We start from the raw sequence: 12,149 nt of genomic DNA, 5'->3' as shown, positions 1-12,149 counted from the left end.
TACACCCACACGTACTATATGATATACGTATATATACACTTTAACGATAGGATTTAAAAAAGTGAAAAAAGACGCAACATTTACTAAATTTTAGCCTACGGTTAATCATAGTCTTCCTAGAGTCCTGGAAAATAAAGAAAAGAAAGAAAAAGTTTGTCTTTCCGCGATTACCGATTCCTTTATTTTTTTTTTTTCTTTTCACCAAGGTCACTACAATTAAGAAGTGTAATAAGAAAAACAAAAACTGAAAATAAATTAATCCCTACGGTATTTAATTGTTAATGAGAATTAGCAGTCGAATCGATCTGCTGAAAGAGGGAGGGAGACATTTTATCGAACATGACTTTTATGCATTGCAAAAATCAGCTTTAAGAAAAAGAAAGAAAAACAAAAGAGACAAAGATAGAGGAGAAGCGTACATACATATATACATATATTTTTTTCGTTCAAATGTTATTATTATTAATATTATTCGTCGTGTATTTGTATAAAGATTTAAATATGGCGGAGATGTATGAGAGAGAGAGAGAGAGAGAGAAGGGGGGGCAGATTCACAAAGTGGAACTGTGTTTTAACTAATATTTACCCACGTGAAACAAGTGCGTTTCCTTGTTGCTTTTTTCTTCTTTTTAAAATGGCATTTTTTTTTGTTTTTTTTTTTGTTTTTATTTCCATCGCTTTACTTGTTTCTTAGTAGGTCGTCTTTAAGGTAAACGTTCTAATTTTTATTCTCTTTCGTCGAGGCATTACTATTCTTATTTATGTGTTCTGTGTTGGTTGTGTTGTATAAGGAACATATTCATACACACGCGCGCGCGCGTACACACACACACACACACACAGTGTTTTTTTTTTCGTCTCTGAAGTTTGACTTTTGGGTTCATGCGTTTTATCGATTTTTCATGACTATTATTATTACTATTATAAATGGGGACACCACTTCGTCATTTTGTATTATTTACGTGGCACGCGTAGCGTTTTTCTTCTGTTTTTTTCTTTTCCGTATGATTTCTGGTATTTAACTATTATTATTATTATCATCATCATTATTATTATTATTATTATTATTATTATTATTATTATTATTATTATTTTGTATGTTTTGTTTTCTCCTTCCCCCGTCAAGGACTTTTCTTCTCGTCTAGCGATCATTGTTATTCCTTGTACCGTGATTTTCATTTAGTTTTTATTACTTGACAGAGAAACATGTTTTTTATTTGTCCACGTTTTAATTGTTTGAGTTTTTCTTTTTGTTTCGTTCTTTTTTTTTTCAAATACTCAGACCGAAGTAGAGGCATGGTAGATATAATTTTCTTCGTCTCGTTACCTCTCGACCTGCTATACGGCCCCCCTCTCCACGGCCCACAATTTCTTTATTCTGACTTTGGAATTTTATTTTTGGTAGTTAATTCGTGCTATGCTTTCAATAATCATTATTATTCTTACTATTGTTCTTATTATTATTATTATTATTATTATTACTATTATTATTGCTAATATTTTTTTTAACAATAGATTCCCTTGGTAGAGGTAGATTAATTTAATAATTAATATAATTAATTACTAAGATTTTGCATTTTTTTTTATTTTTTATTTTTTATGAAAAAAGACAACATGTAGATCTCAAGATAATACGTTAGAAAACACGATATATCATACGAGAGTGCCAAACGGCCTTTTTTTCGAATGTACGAAAGCTCCTCTCCCCCCATAATTTCCCCTTGCATTGAATTGACGATCCCTTGAAACTGCGGTATAGTGTTTTCAAACGGTTTCAATCGAGAGGAAACGAGCGGCTTTCGGTTGTTTTTCTAGACCAGAGAATAGAAACTGAAAGGAAAATGGCGGATCTGCGTTTTTGTTTTTAAATCTCGCGCCAATTTCGATTTCGTACGGTTTTTATCGACTTCCGCTTTTTCTTTGAGTTCGCCGATCTACTGCACGTAGTGAAATTCTTTAGTGCCAAAAGAAACGAAATAAACTGCAAAAAAATCGATAGGAAGTAAAAAATGCAAACGGTAGACTGTTTTCGTTGGTTTTCAGGAGTATAATTTAGAGGAAAAGAGGGTGAGAGAGACAAGCGGTTCGATCGCGATCCCTTTTTTGCATTTTTATCCCTCACTGATTATTTATTTAAGGATAAACGATTGTTCGTTTCGTTGAGTTCTTTTTAAATGAAAACATTTATAAGAAAACAGAACGAATAACAAAAATATGGGGTATCAGTGGTTATAGGGTTAAGGAAAACGAAGAGTGGAGCAAAGAAAGAAACAAGATGAAAGAGAGGGAAAAAAGAAATTTCACACACACACACACACACACACACACACAATAAAAAGTGAAAAAAATGAGAAAAGAAAGAATATTAAACGATTATAAAAAATACTTGCTTAGTCAGTTAAAGTACAAATGTTTAAATGTATTCTATGATTAGGTGATAAGTGAAATGAAAAGAAGAAAGTGTGCGCGCGCGTGAGAGGGGGAGAGAGAGAGAGAGAGAGAGAGAGAGAGAGAGAGTGAGTGAAAGACGCATAGCTGCGTATAAACTTGGTTTCATTCCTTAATAAGCCTCTGATAGCTTTATTTATATTCGCATTAGTTACTTGATGTTTAATAATACTTAAAAGAAGAAACGGGCTGAGAGAGGGCAAAGTAAAAGGAAATACTACTTCTCTTTTTTTTGTTTTTTTCTCATGATATATGATATATAATATATATATACACACACACACACACATATATATATATACAAAGCCGCGTTTACTTTGATATTATAATGTGAGACACGTTCCTTTTTTTCGGAGATATTTTCTTTGACATATCAAATTGACCACAAATGGACACACTAAGAAACCGTTGCATTCCATCGGCGTCTGAGCACGCTCATCAATGTTTCCCGTGATCTCTATATGTGTTTTTCACTTTTCCAACAATACACTTGTCAAAAGCCTCGTTCCTACGAGGAGGTCCTTTTTGTCTGAGGCGACACTCACAGTTAAGACTAGAAGACAATTTGAACGTCCTCGATTACAGAATAAAAGCAGTGTTCTTCTGTGGTGCTGCAATCCTGTACATCTGTTACTAGAGAAAGTTCTACCTGGATAGAATGACTCTTGGACTTAGTATCTGGCTCGGCGTTTCTCTTGAGAACTGGATTTCTTTAGTTTATTGTTTTTGAAGCCTCTTTGAGCCACCAGATATGCAGATTTTTTAAGAGGAAGCGAAAAATTAAGTAATATTTGGAAAAATCTAGCTCGTGCAACGTGCAATGTTGCAATAAAGTATTTCTAGCACAAAACTTACTACCTATAAGCTGTACTATTAAAGAAAGTTACAAATATATTTCATTACAATCAAAGGCACTGAATTTTATTATAATTGTTGCCTATTGGTTAAGGTTTGGGTGGAAAAGTGTTGTTTGATAAACTAACTTTGCTACATTTCATATTCTTTCTTTAGGTTTCACCTTGGTATCTCTTGTAATGTGTGTTTCTTCAGTATTTTTCAATGATCGCCAAGTTTTGTACCTGGAAATGGCATCTCCAGAAACATTCTAGTCATAAGGGGTATTCAAAAAAAGTTCAGCTTTAGGCTTTTTGTTGAGAACATAATGCATTGTCAAGATAATGCAGTTTTCCTTACTGTTATGGAGGACAAAAATTTTTGACAAAAGTCCGCTTGTTCGAATAAAAAATTAACAAATTCTTGGATTCAGATCAGTTTGGAGATCTAAATTATTTCATGAGCTTCTACAAACAATGTCACAATAAAAAAGTCTTATCTTCAGGAATTTAAAAAAAAAAGAAAAAAAATCAAAATTTAACCTAAAAATAGGGAGAGTCACAGGGTGTTATAGACAGAGTGATAAATGTTGTTGACTATATACACGTGTAAAGAGAGGAATTAAAAAAGTGAAAAGAACGCCGAGCCATATGTTAAGTGGAACCTCCTGTATACTGGAATTTAAATAAGGAAACAAATATCTTTGACGATAGGATTTAAAGAGTATCGACACAATATCCATTATAAATACTGCGCATACGTTTTAAAAACAGGAACGATAACAAACAAAGAAACGAAGAATGTGACAAGCAGAGAATTAAAAAAAAATTCACGGTTCGCTGTGCATTAACCATGTTTTCCTGAAACCTCCATTGGTATTTTTTATTAGATGGGACTATTTGTGAAATGGAAATGGGTTTAAAGAAAAAAAAAGAGAAAGATGTTCCGACAAGTTGCTTAAATACTTCAAAACTGTAAACTGTATAAAGAATAGTACAAGACAAGAGAAATGGTAAATCGTAAAAATGCAATATGGAGAAAGCGTGTATCCAAATATATTTTTTATATATGCTAATGGGATGCTAAGGAGCATGGTCGCGTTGTAAACGTATATATTGTATTATTTAGCATTACATGTACGGTTATATACAAGGCTGGACCACGTAACGTGACCACCTCAATTATTGTCATTATTAGTGGACCGATCAAAATTTTTTTTTGTCACCGATACGATTACAGAGGATCTTCAAGGTGATGACATTAGATTTTTTCTGTTTCTTGTTAAAATAAGTTTTCAAGGTTATCTTCAATTTTTTTATGTATAACCTATAGTTTTTTTTTGCCTATTAACTAGTAGGCATTGAGATGAATTAACGACCATAATATAATACCTTTTTTTGTATATATAAAAACATTAAAAGTGACCTTGAAAATTTATTTAAAAAAGGGTATAGGAAAAATCTGAGATCACCATCTTGGATATCCTTTGAAACCATATCCTTTATGACCAAAATAATTTAGAGCGGCCTATTAATAATGAAAATAATTGAGGTGGTCACGTTAGGTGGACCACCCTATATATTGCACACACATATATCGACTGTGTAATCGATTGTCAGTTCCCCCCGAGGCTACTCAGCCTTTACACACACACACACACACACACACACACACACACACACACACACACACACACACACACACACACACACACACACACACACACACACACACACACACACACACACACACACACACACACACACACACACACACACACACACACACACACAACACACAGTACGCAACGATACAATTTCCAACCCGTGATTGTACGTACAGTGACGAATTCAGGTTGGATTTCGACGTTATCGTAACCGGAAGTAACGAGCCTCGAGGATGGGAACGCGAAGACTACGTTCATTATCCATGAAATGTATTACGTCGACGCGGTGGAAATTCGTGGCAAAAAAAAAAAAAAGAAAAATTGTCAGAAGCGTTTCGTTGCCGGTAGCAGCTGACGAGTCGCGCGGACCAAACACACGATCCTATACATTTTTAACGTTCCATGAATTACATACTACTACTACTACTACTACTACTACTACTACTACTACTACTACTACTATTACTACTACTACTACTACTATTAATATTATCATATTATTGTTTTACTTTTTTTCTTCTATTCCTTTTTTCCTCTTTTCTTCTACGTCGGTACCTACCTTAAACAAATTTTCCGTTTCATTTTTATATGGAATATTCAAATTTATGGTATTATACGTATACACATCTATATACACTTTTACAAACAACAATAAAAAGAAAAAAATATAAAAGTGAATAAATATTTTAATCTACATACTATATAATTACGTATTTAAAGATATATGGAGAACATTTGCTACTTATATATTTGTCAAATGTATCGCGCGCGCGCCAATGTTTGGAAAGGTATTCTCGCGGGACGGACAGAAATGGTGGAGAGGGGGGTTGGTGATTGTTGCTGCTGTTGCTGTGGTGGACATGTTGTATATAGTTGTCACGCTCTAAGATATTTTTTCCGTTCCGAAATCGCATGTGTGACGTTGTTTTTAAGAAAAAAAAAAGATTCTCGATTCTCTATCGCCATTGTGAACCTTGTCAATACGCCCGCGTGGAACACATTTCCAAGCAAGAATAAATAAAAAAAAAGTTACTCAAACTATGCAGTTCTTTGAAATATGTAGGAGAAACATACGTTCTTGCCTGCGTATAGGCTGCAAAATGCAATAATAAATATATTGTGATGCTCACGAAAGCACATAACATAATTTACCAAAATTGTAATGTTTAAAATATTTCATGTGATTTTGGAAACTGTTATATTTTTTATTTCCTGCCAATTGTTTAATTTGTAATGTTGTTCTTTGTTCTTTTTCAATAAAGAGTAAGCAAACCAACAATCGCCGTTCTCTTCATTTGTATAACAATATATAATCTTTGCATTGATTGAAACCTACAACATTTCAGTTAGATTGTTTGATCTTCTTGGACCATTGGAATATAAGAGATATAAAAGTGAGTACATACTTCACGTATAAATACATGCTTTTATTTCATTTTATCCTTTCATACAGTTTTATATACAAGTATTTCAGCATTTAATCAGAATCAGAGTCTCGATGACCATACTGTTGCTTTGGCAGTTCTTCTTGCAGTTCTAGCACATGTTCTATTGGCTTTGGCTTTCCATCCTCTCCAATCCTACAAGGCTGCACCAGTCCCTCCCTAAAGCAGTACAATACACATTAAAAGTAACATAAAATATAAATTGATTATTATACTCATAAATAGATAAGATTAGTGACCGTGTCAGCTTATCGACCAGACCAACCAGTTGTAAGGCTTCATACTCTTTCTGTTCCTCTGTCATTCCTTCTAAAGGATTTGGTTTTGGGTGCTCGAAACATCCAGTTACTGGATTGATCCTTTAATGCAATAACATCTTACAAATATTATGTACATATAAGATTATTACAATTCGGTAAAAATGCTCACTGTTCTTTATACTTCAAGTACTCTTCAGTTTCACTGTCCTCTGATTCAGAAGAGTAAGCTGACTTTCTTTTGTTTGTACCCAGTAATCCTTTGTTTGCAAACATACCAGCTGCATTTCCATAACCTGTGTACTTCACCATACGAGTGACTAAAAATAACATCAATATTATTGCCTCAATATTGAAATATAGATTGTACTTTATTCAATGTGTAGCCCCACCATTCTCTTTACAGAGTATAAACAGGAACTCTGCAACGAGATCTCGCAGCTCTGTTAAAGGTGAAGTCAATAATTTACACAATTTCGCTCTCAAAGTCGTCCCTTCTTCTGGACGATGCATCACGTCCATCAAGGGAGGTAAAATCTGAGATAAAAATGGACAAATTATGTTATGTACTGGAATATAAAATATTTGAGCAAAAATTTCCTGTTTCTTTTACCTGTAACCTGGTATATTTGCGTATTAATCTCTCAGCTTTGACCATTCTGATGAAGGCAGTGACAATTGGACTAAGATTCCCTATCAAATCGTCTTTATAATTCAGCCTTTTATCTAAGAATTTTAGCAAGACATACACTGCACTCATGTCCATACCTTGGTACACATATCTATGGTTTTCTTTAGTAGGTGGAATGATTGTTGAATAATAACCATGTGGTATCACTGTTAGTAAATTTGCAATATTACTGGAATAAAGGTTTATGTAATATAATATTTAAATAATACAAATGTTTAATAAGGATAACATACCTGTGAAGATCATCCTTCTTTTCACATTTAGATAATAGTAACTTGTACAATATTAAAACTAGACTTTTAGTCTTTTCTTCTTCCTCTACTGAATCACTGGAATTTATGTATAAATTAAATAATGCTTTTAAAACTTCACATGATAATGTTGCAGTGTCTTCCTGAAAGGAAAATCTATATAATACATATTTTTTTATAAGTAATTAAATTTTATTATTATCTATATACTTTTAGAGTGTATAATTTTTCATCTTCACACTGAACACTGCTCTCCAACATTTTTATATATAATACTTATTCTTTTATAAGTAATTAAATTTTATTATTATCTATATACTTTTAGAGTGTATAATTTTTCATCTTCACACTGAACACTGCTCTCCAACATTTTTATGAGACACTCATCTCCATTCAGTTCTGTTTTAACAATTTGTCTCATGGAAATGTTTAGGGCAGTAATTAGAAATATAATTCTTGTATTAAATAACATTACTTCTTGTGGAATGACATTACTGTATTTTTTCATATGTTTAATAACACATGATAAACAAGATGTTGTTGGTATAACTTGTTGTACTCTTGTACTATTGAATATCAAATTACAAAGCAATTTGAGAGCTTCAATAGTAACTGCAAAGTAAATCAGATGAGAAATAAAAATTTATTGTAATATTTCATTTACAAATATAATTCTTACCATTTGTATAAGTATTTTGATTGATATTTGCATCCTTTAAAGCTGCATTATCTAATATAACATTTATTCTTTCGTCTGTGACTAAATCATTTATGTTTGTTTTATCTCGGCTATGTTAATAGAGAAAAACAACAAAATTACTTAACAATAATTGCAAAAGCTAATGATACATTTAAAGCAATACTACAAATGTGATGTCAGAAAAGTTCTAATGCTTGGCTAGAAATAAAAATGTGTTTAATCAATAACAGATTTTTTGATATGAACTTAGTAAGTGCAAATAAAAAAATTAAACCTAAAAGAAATACAATACTCTGCAATATTACCTAAGTATTCGTAAAGTGGACAAGCAGTTATAACGAATGAACGATTGTGTATTATCTGATAAATAATGAAACAGTATTTTCCATAGCTTTTCACGCAATTGTTCTTTATTCAATTCTTCAAATGTAGTCCTACTTTCATACTGAAACAATAAACAAGTAATTTATAGTACTGTGAAATGATAGTAACAATTAATTAATTCTTCATAAAAATGATTTATCAATGGCATAAATTTACATTTTCTTGGAAAGATATGATACCCTTTAAAAATTGATTGTTCGTATCTGAGACTATTTTTTCTACTAATACGTCCATGATGGCATCAACATGCTACACTTTTGAAAATTCAAAAAGACTTAATTCAAAACAATTGACAGCTTCTAAATGTCTACACAACGTTTTAACACGCGAATCCAGGTCACTGCAATAGAAGGTGCGTTTTAACGCCATCTGGCGGATACCGGGTGACCAAAAAAAAATTTTGAAATATCCCAGAATTCAATGTTCATTTAAATTTCACAAAAACTATGCTCCTCTTGCTTTTGAAAATTCAAACTGAGAAAAAAGAATTTAAAGTAATTTTTTATGAAGTTGTTTTAAAATAGTATTCTATAAAATATTCTAGTATCATAAAATAATTAATGTATTTATATTTTGGGTATATAGAACAGTATTTCTATTTATTGGTGTATTTATAGTGGTAATAATGGCATTTATTAGGTATTATACTAGTCATTACAATTCTTAACATTAACACTATCGTTAATGACTAGTGCGATACCTGATAAGTATCATTATTACAGTTATAAATACACCAATAAATAGAAATACTGTTTTATTTACCGAAAATATAAATATATTAATCGTTTCGTGATAGTAAAATATTTTATAAAATATTATTTTAAAACAAGTTCATTATTAACTTCTGGAAACAATTATTCCGTTTGATTTATAATTTTACTTAGTATTATATCAATTGATATATTTATAACGCATTTCCAATGAGAGATTATATGGTCCTACGCCAATGCACGATTTCCCTTTCCCTGCTTCGTGTGCATCGTGGCGTCTACTCCGGCGAAAAAACCCAACGACCGAGCGATTACAGAAACGTGATGTAATCCGCTCACTGGAAGGTCAAAGAAATGCCCATCGCCTGTTTTCTACGCGGCTAGAAGTCGTTGAACCAGATCGTTGGAGCATCGACCATGGAGTCGACGGCCTCCGCGAATAGAAACCTGTTTCCCCTTGATGGCAACAGTCCCTTTAGGAACGGCCCTTATGTATGTTATAGGGTCAAATCTCAATGAAATGTTGCGTCTGCCACCTGAAGGGCGGTACGGGCGAATCACGTGAGAAAGATTGGGCCATTTCTCTTCCTGGATCGGGCGTTGTAAATTGGAAGAACCTGCTTCTAAATACAACAACGTTAATGATGCTATTGTAATTGTAACGACGGACAATTTTTAGGTTATGCAATTTGGAAACGGTAGAGAATGATTTCAAAATTATCAGAACTAAAGGGAGGCGGTATCATTGCGTCTTCACCGCGGTGCTATTCTTATCATTCCAGCCTCCACAGTTTCTGCACAATTCCCCCTATGTCACAAAGGACTCTTCGCCACTTAGTTCGTGGCTATTTTTGGCCGTTACTCGCAGTAGAGGTAAACTGCTACTGGAAAAACGGAAAAATAACGCTCAGATCACATGGGATGTGCACATTAAGCGTGGCAAAGAAAAGAACAGTGGTACAACAGGTGCCTCACATAGGAAACACGCTGGCATTGTCGGTCTCCAAGGACACGCTGCTATAAAAACTCTTCCATCCCATTCCTGGAGGGCATAAAAAGGACTGGAAAGAGGAAGGGGAAAGGAAACAGGGGAAGGATGACCTTGGAGCGTAGGGTTGTCCAACCGGGCGGGAATAACGCACGGATAGATGCGTAAATTATGCGCTACTTTCTAAACGAGCCAAGGAACTTGGTCTTCCTGTCTTTCTCCTTACAGAAAAGTACTTGAGAAGCTGGTTTATTGTTAATAAATTCACTCGAAAGAACTGTCATATTTCTGGAAACAATGGGATCTTGTTTGCTGTTGTGTCTCATTCGAAACAGGAATTAAATTGGAGCGCTTCTCAATAATCGTCAGAAAATGAATTTATATTTATTGTCAATTATAATTTTCAAACAATTCCAAATGATATTTTTATAGTTAACTTTTAGACTTTACATATTAACCAGTTAACCAATATTTGCAGCACGATTAATTACTTGTTCACAGATTCCCAGTTTTTAATTAAAATTCTTTAAAAATTATCGTTCAAAATTGTTGCAAAATATTAAGTGTACATGCACGAATGAATGTCTATTGCTAGAAATTGACTTCTAAATATTATTTCAGCGGCTGGTTGATGAAACCATGCCCCGGAGTCAGTTTTCCCGAAATCGTACGAAAGCCAGGGACGAACAGTGGTGCGGAGGGGGATAAGGGAGTAAGAGGGGAGTGCGTGGTGCGTGAACGCGTGATGTGTGCAGGCCTGCGGTGGATGCACTTTTAGGAAATCATGCATACACGTGGCAACATCGCACTGCGGGCTCACATTCCACGTGATCAGGACCGGTTTGCGGGTGTCGACCCACTGACACTCGTCCACGACGCAGATAAACCTTAGCCCTGCATGTAACCATTCACCTTACTTTTTCCTTTTTTATTGCAACATCCGAAACATTATTGCTAACGATTCATAATCTAAAATGGCTTGCTTTGATAGTAAAAAAGGTACCTACTTCCAATCACATGTGTATACAAGCCTTACAGATGTATGAATTTGCAATTAATAAATTATCCCGATTGTGGATGTAGGTTAGGTCAGGAATAACCTCCCTAAACGAATTGTAACACGTTCGAAGAAGTCAGTGTGCTGTTAGAATAATGTAAATAGACAACAAATACAAAACTGAGCGGTTTCATGAGCACATTGGATAAGAGGGGACTAATTTTTACATTAACACCTTGTATGGATGCACGTGAAAAAACCTAGGCGTACATTGCAAGGCTATTGACCGGAGGGGTCCCCGATCGATGATCGGTTACCTGCTGATACATTGTTGCCTATACAATAGCGAGAGTATTCTCGATCCAGTGGGAACCCTTGGGCGTCAAGTGCAATTATTCTGTGTAACCGAGTGCACTTTGTTCCTGCTGTTCGAGATTTCCTTTGTCCATAGCGCGACCATTCATTGCAGCTACCGGGTGCAACGCCCCATTCACCTGTGCCACCAGCCATACGGTAATTCTTTGTGCATCCTTTTAAAGGATTATTGCGTCAGCAAAAAAAAGATGGAAAAGAAAAGAAAAGAAAACTTATTGCTTTATTGCCTTTTTTTGTGAGTACTTGCAGAGGATTAAAAGAATATTTTTTAAATATATATACGTTTTTCATTATTTAAAGGGAATGGAATAAGATTAGTGAAAATATGTTTCTTAGGCTTGACATTTTTTTTCTTTTCACACGGAAGACAGAGGCAAAATTTTGGGACCGATTTTCCAGGGAA

The 12,149-nt window shown here is 34.0% G+C and overlaps 1 protein-coding gene across 1 annotated transcript; it reads right to left on the bottom strand.

Moving 5' to 3' along the window:
- Positions 1 to 6,425: 6,425 nt before the first annotated feature.
- Positions 6,426 to 8,910, bottom strand: LOC108573364 (synembryn-A). The gene is made up of 10 exons (XM_017935783.1): positions 8,833 to 8,910; positions 8,598 to 8,737; positions 8,272 to 8,381; positions 7,912 to 8,204; positions 7,575 to 7,735; positions 7,264 to 7,510; positions 7,043 to 7,187; positions 6,823 to 6,970; positions 6,633 to 6,752; positions 6,426 to 6,552 (listed from the first exon to the last, which is right to left on the bottom strand). Exons 1-10 carry the CDS (start codon positions 8,908 to 8,910, stop codon positions 6,426 to 6,428), a joined length of 1,569 nt encoding a protein of 522 aa, XP_017791272.1.
- Positions 8,911 to 12,149: the final 3,239 nt, after the last annotated feature.

The sequence above is a fragment of the Habropoda laboriosa genome, unplaced genomic scaffold (assembly GCF_001263275.1).
Source record: "Habropoda laboriosa isolate 0110345459 unplaced genomic scaffold, ASM126327v1 scaffold134, whole genome shotgun sequence".
Lineage (NCBI taxonomy): Eukaryota > Metazoa > Arthropoda > Insecta > Hymenoptera > Apidae > Habropoda > Habropoda laboriosa.
Note: the sequence above shows the minus strand (reverse complement) of the source record. Positions and strands in the feature narration are given on the sequence as shown.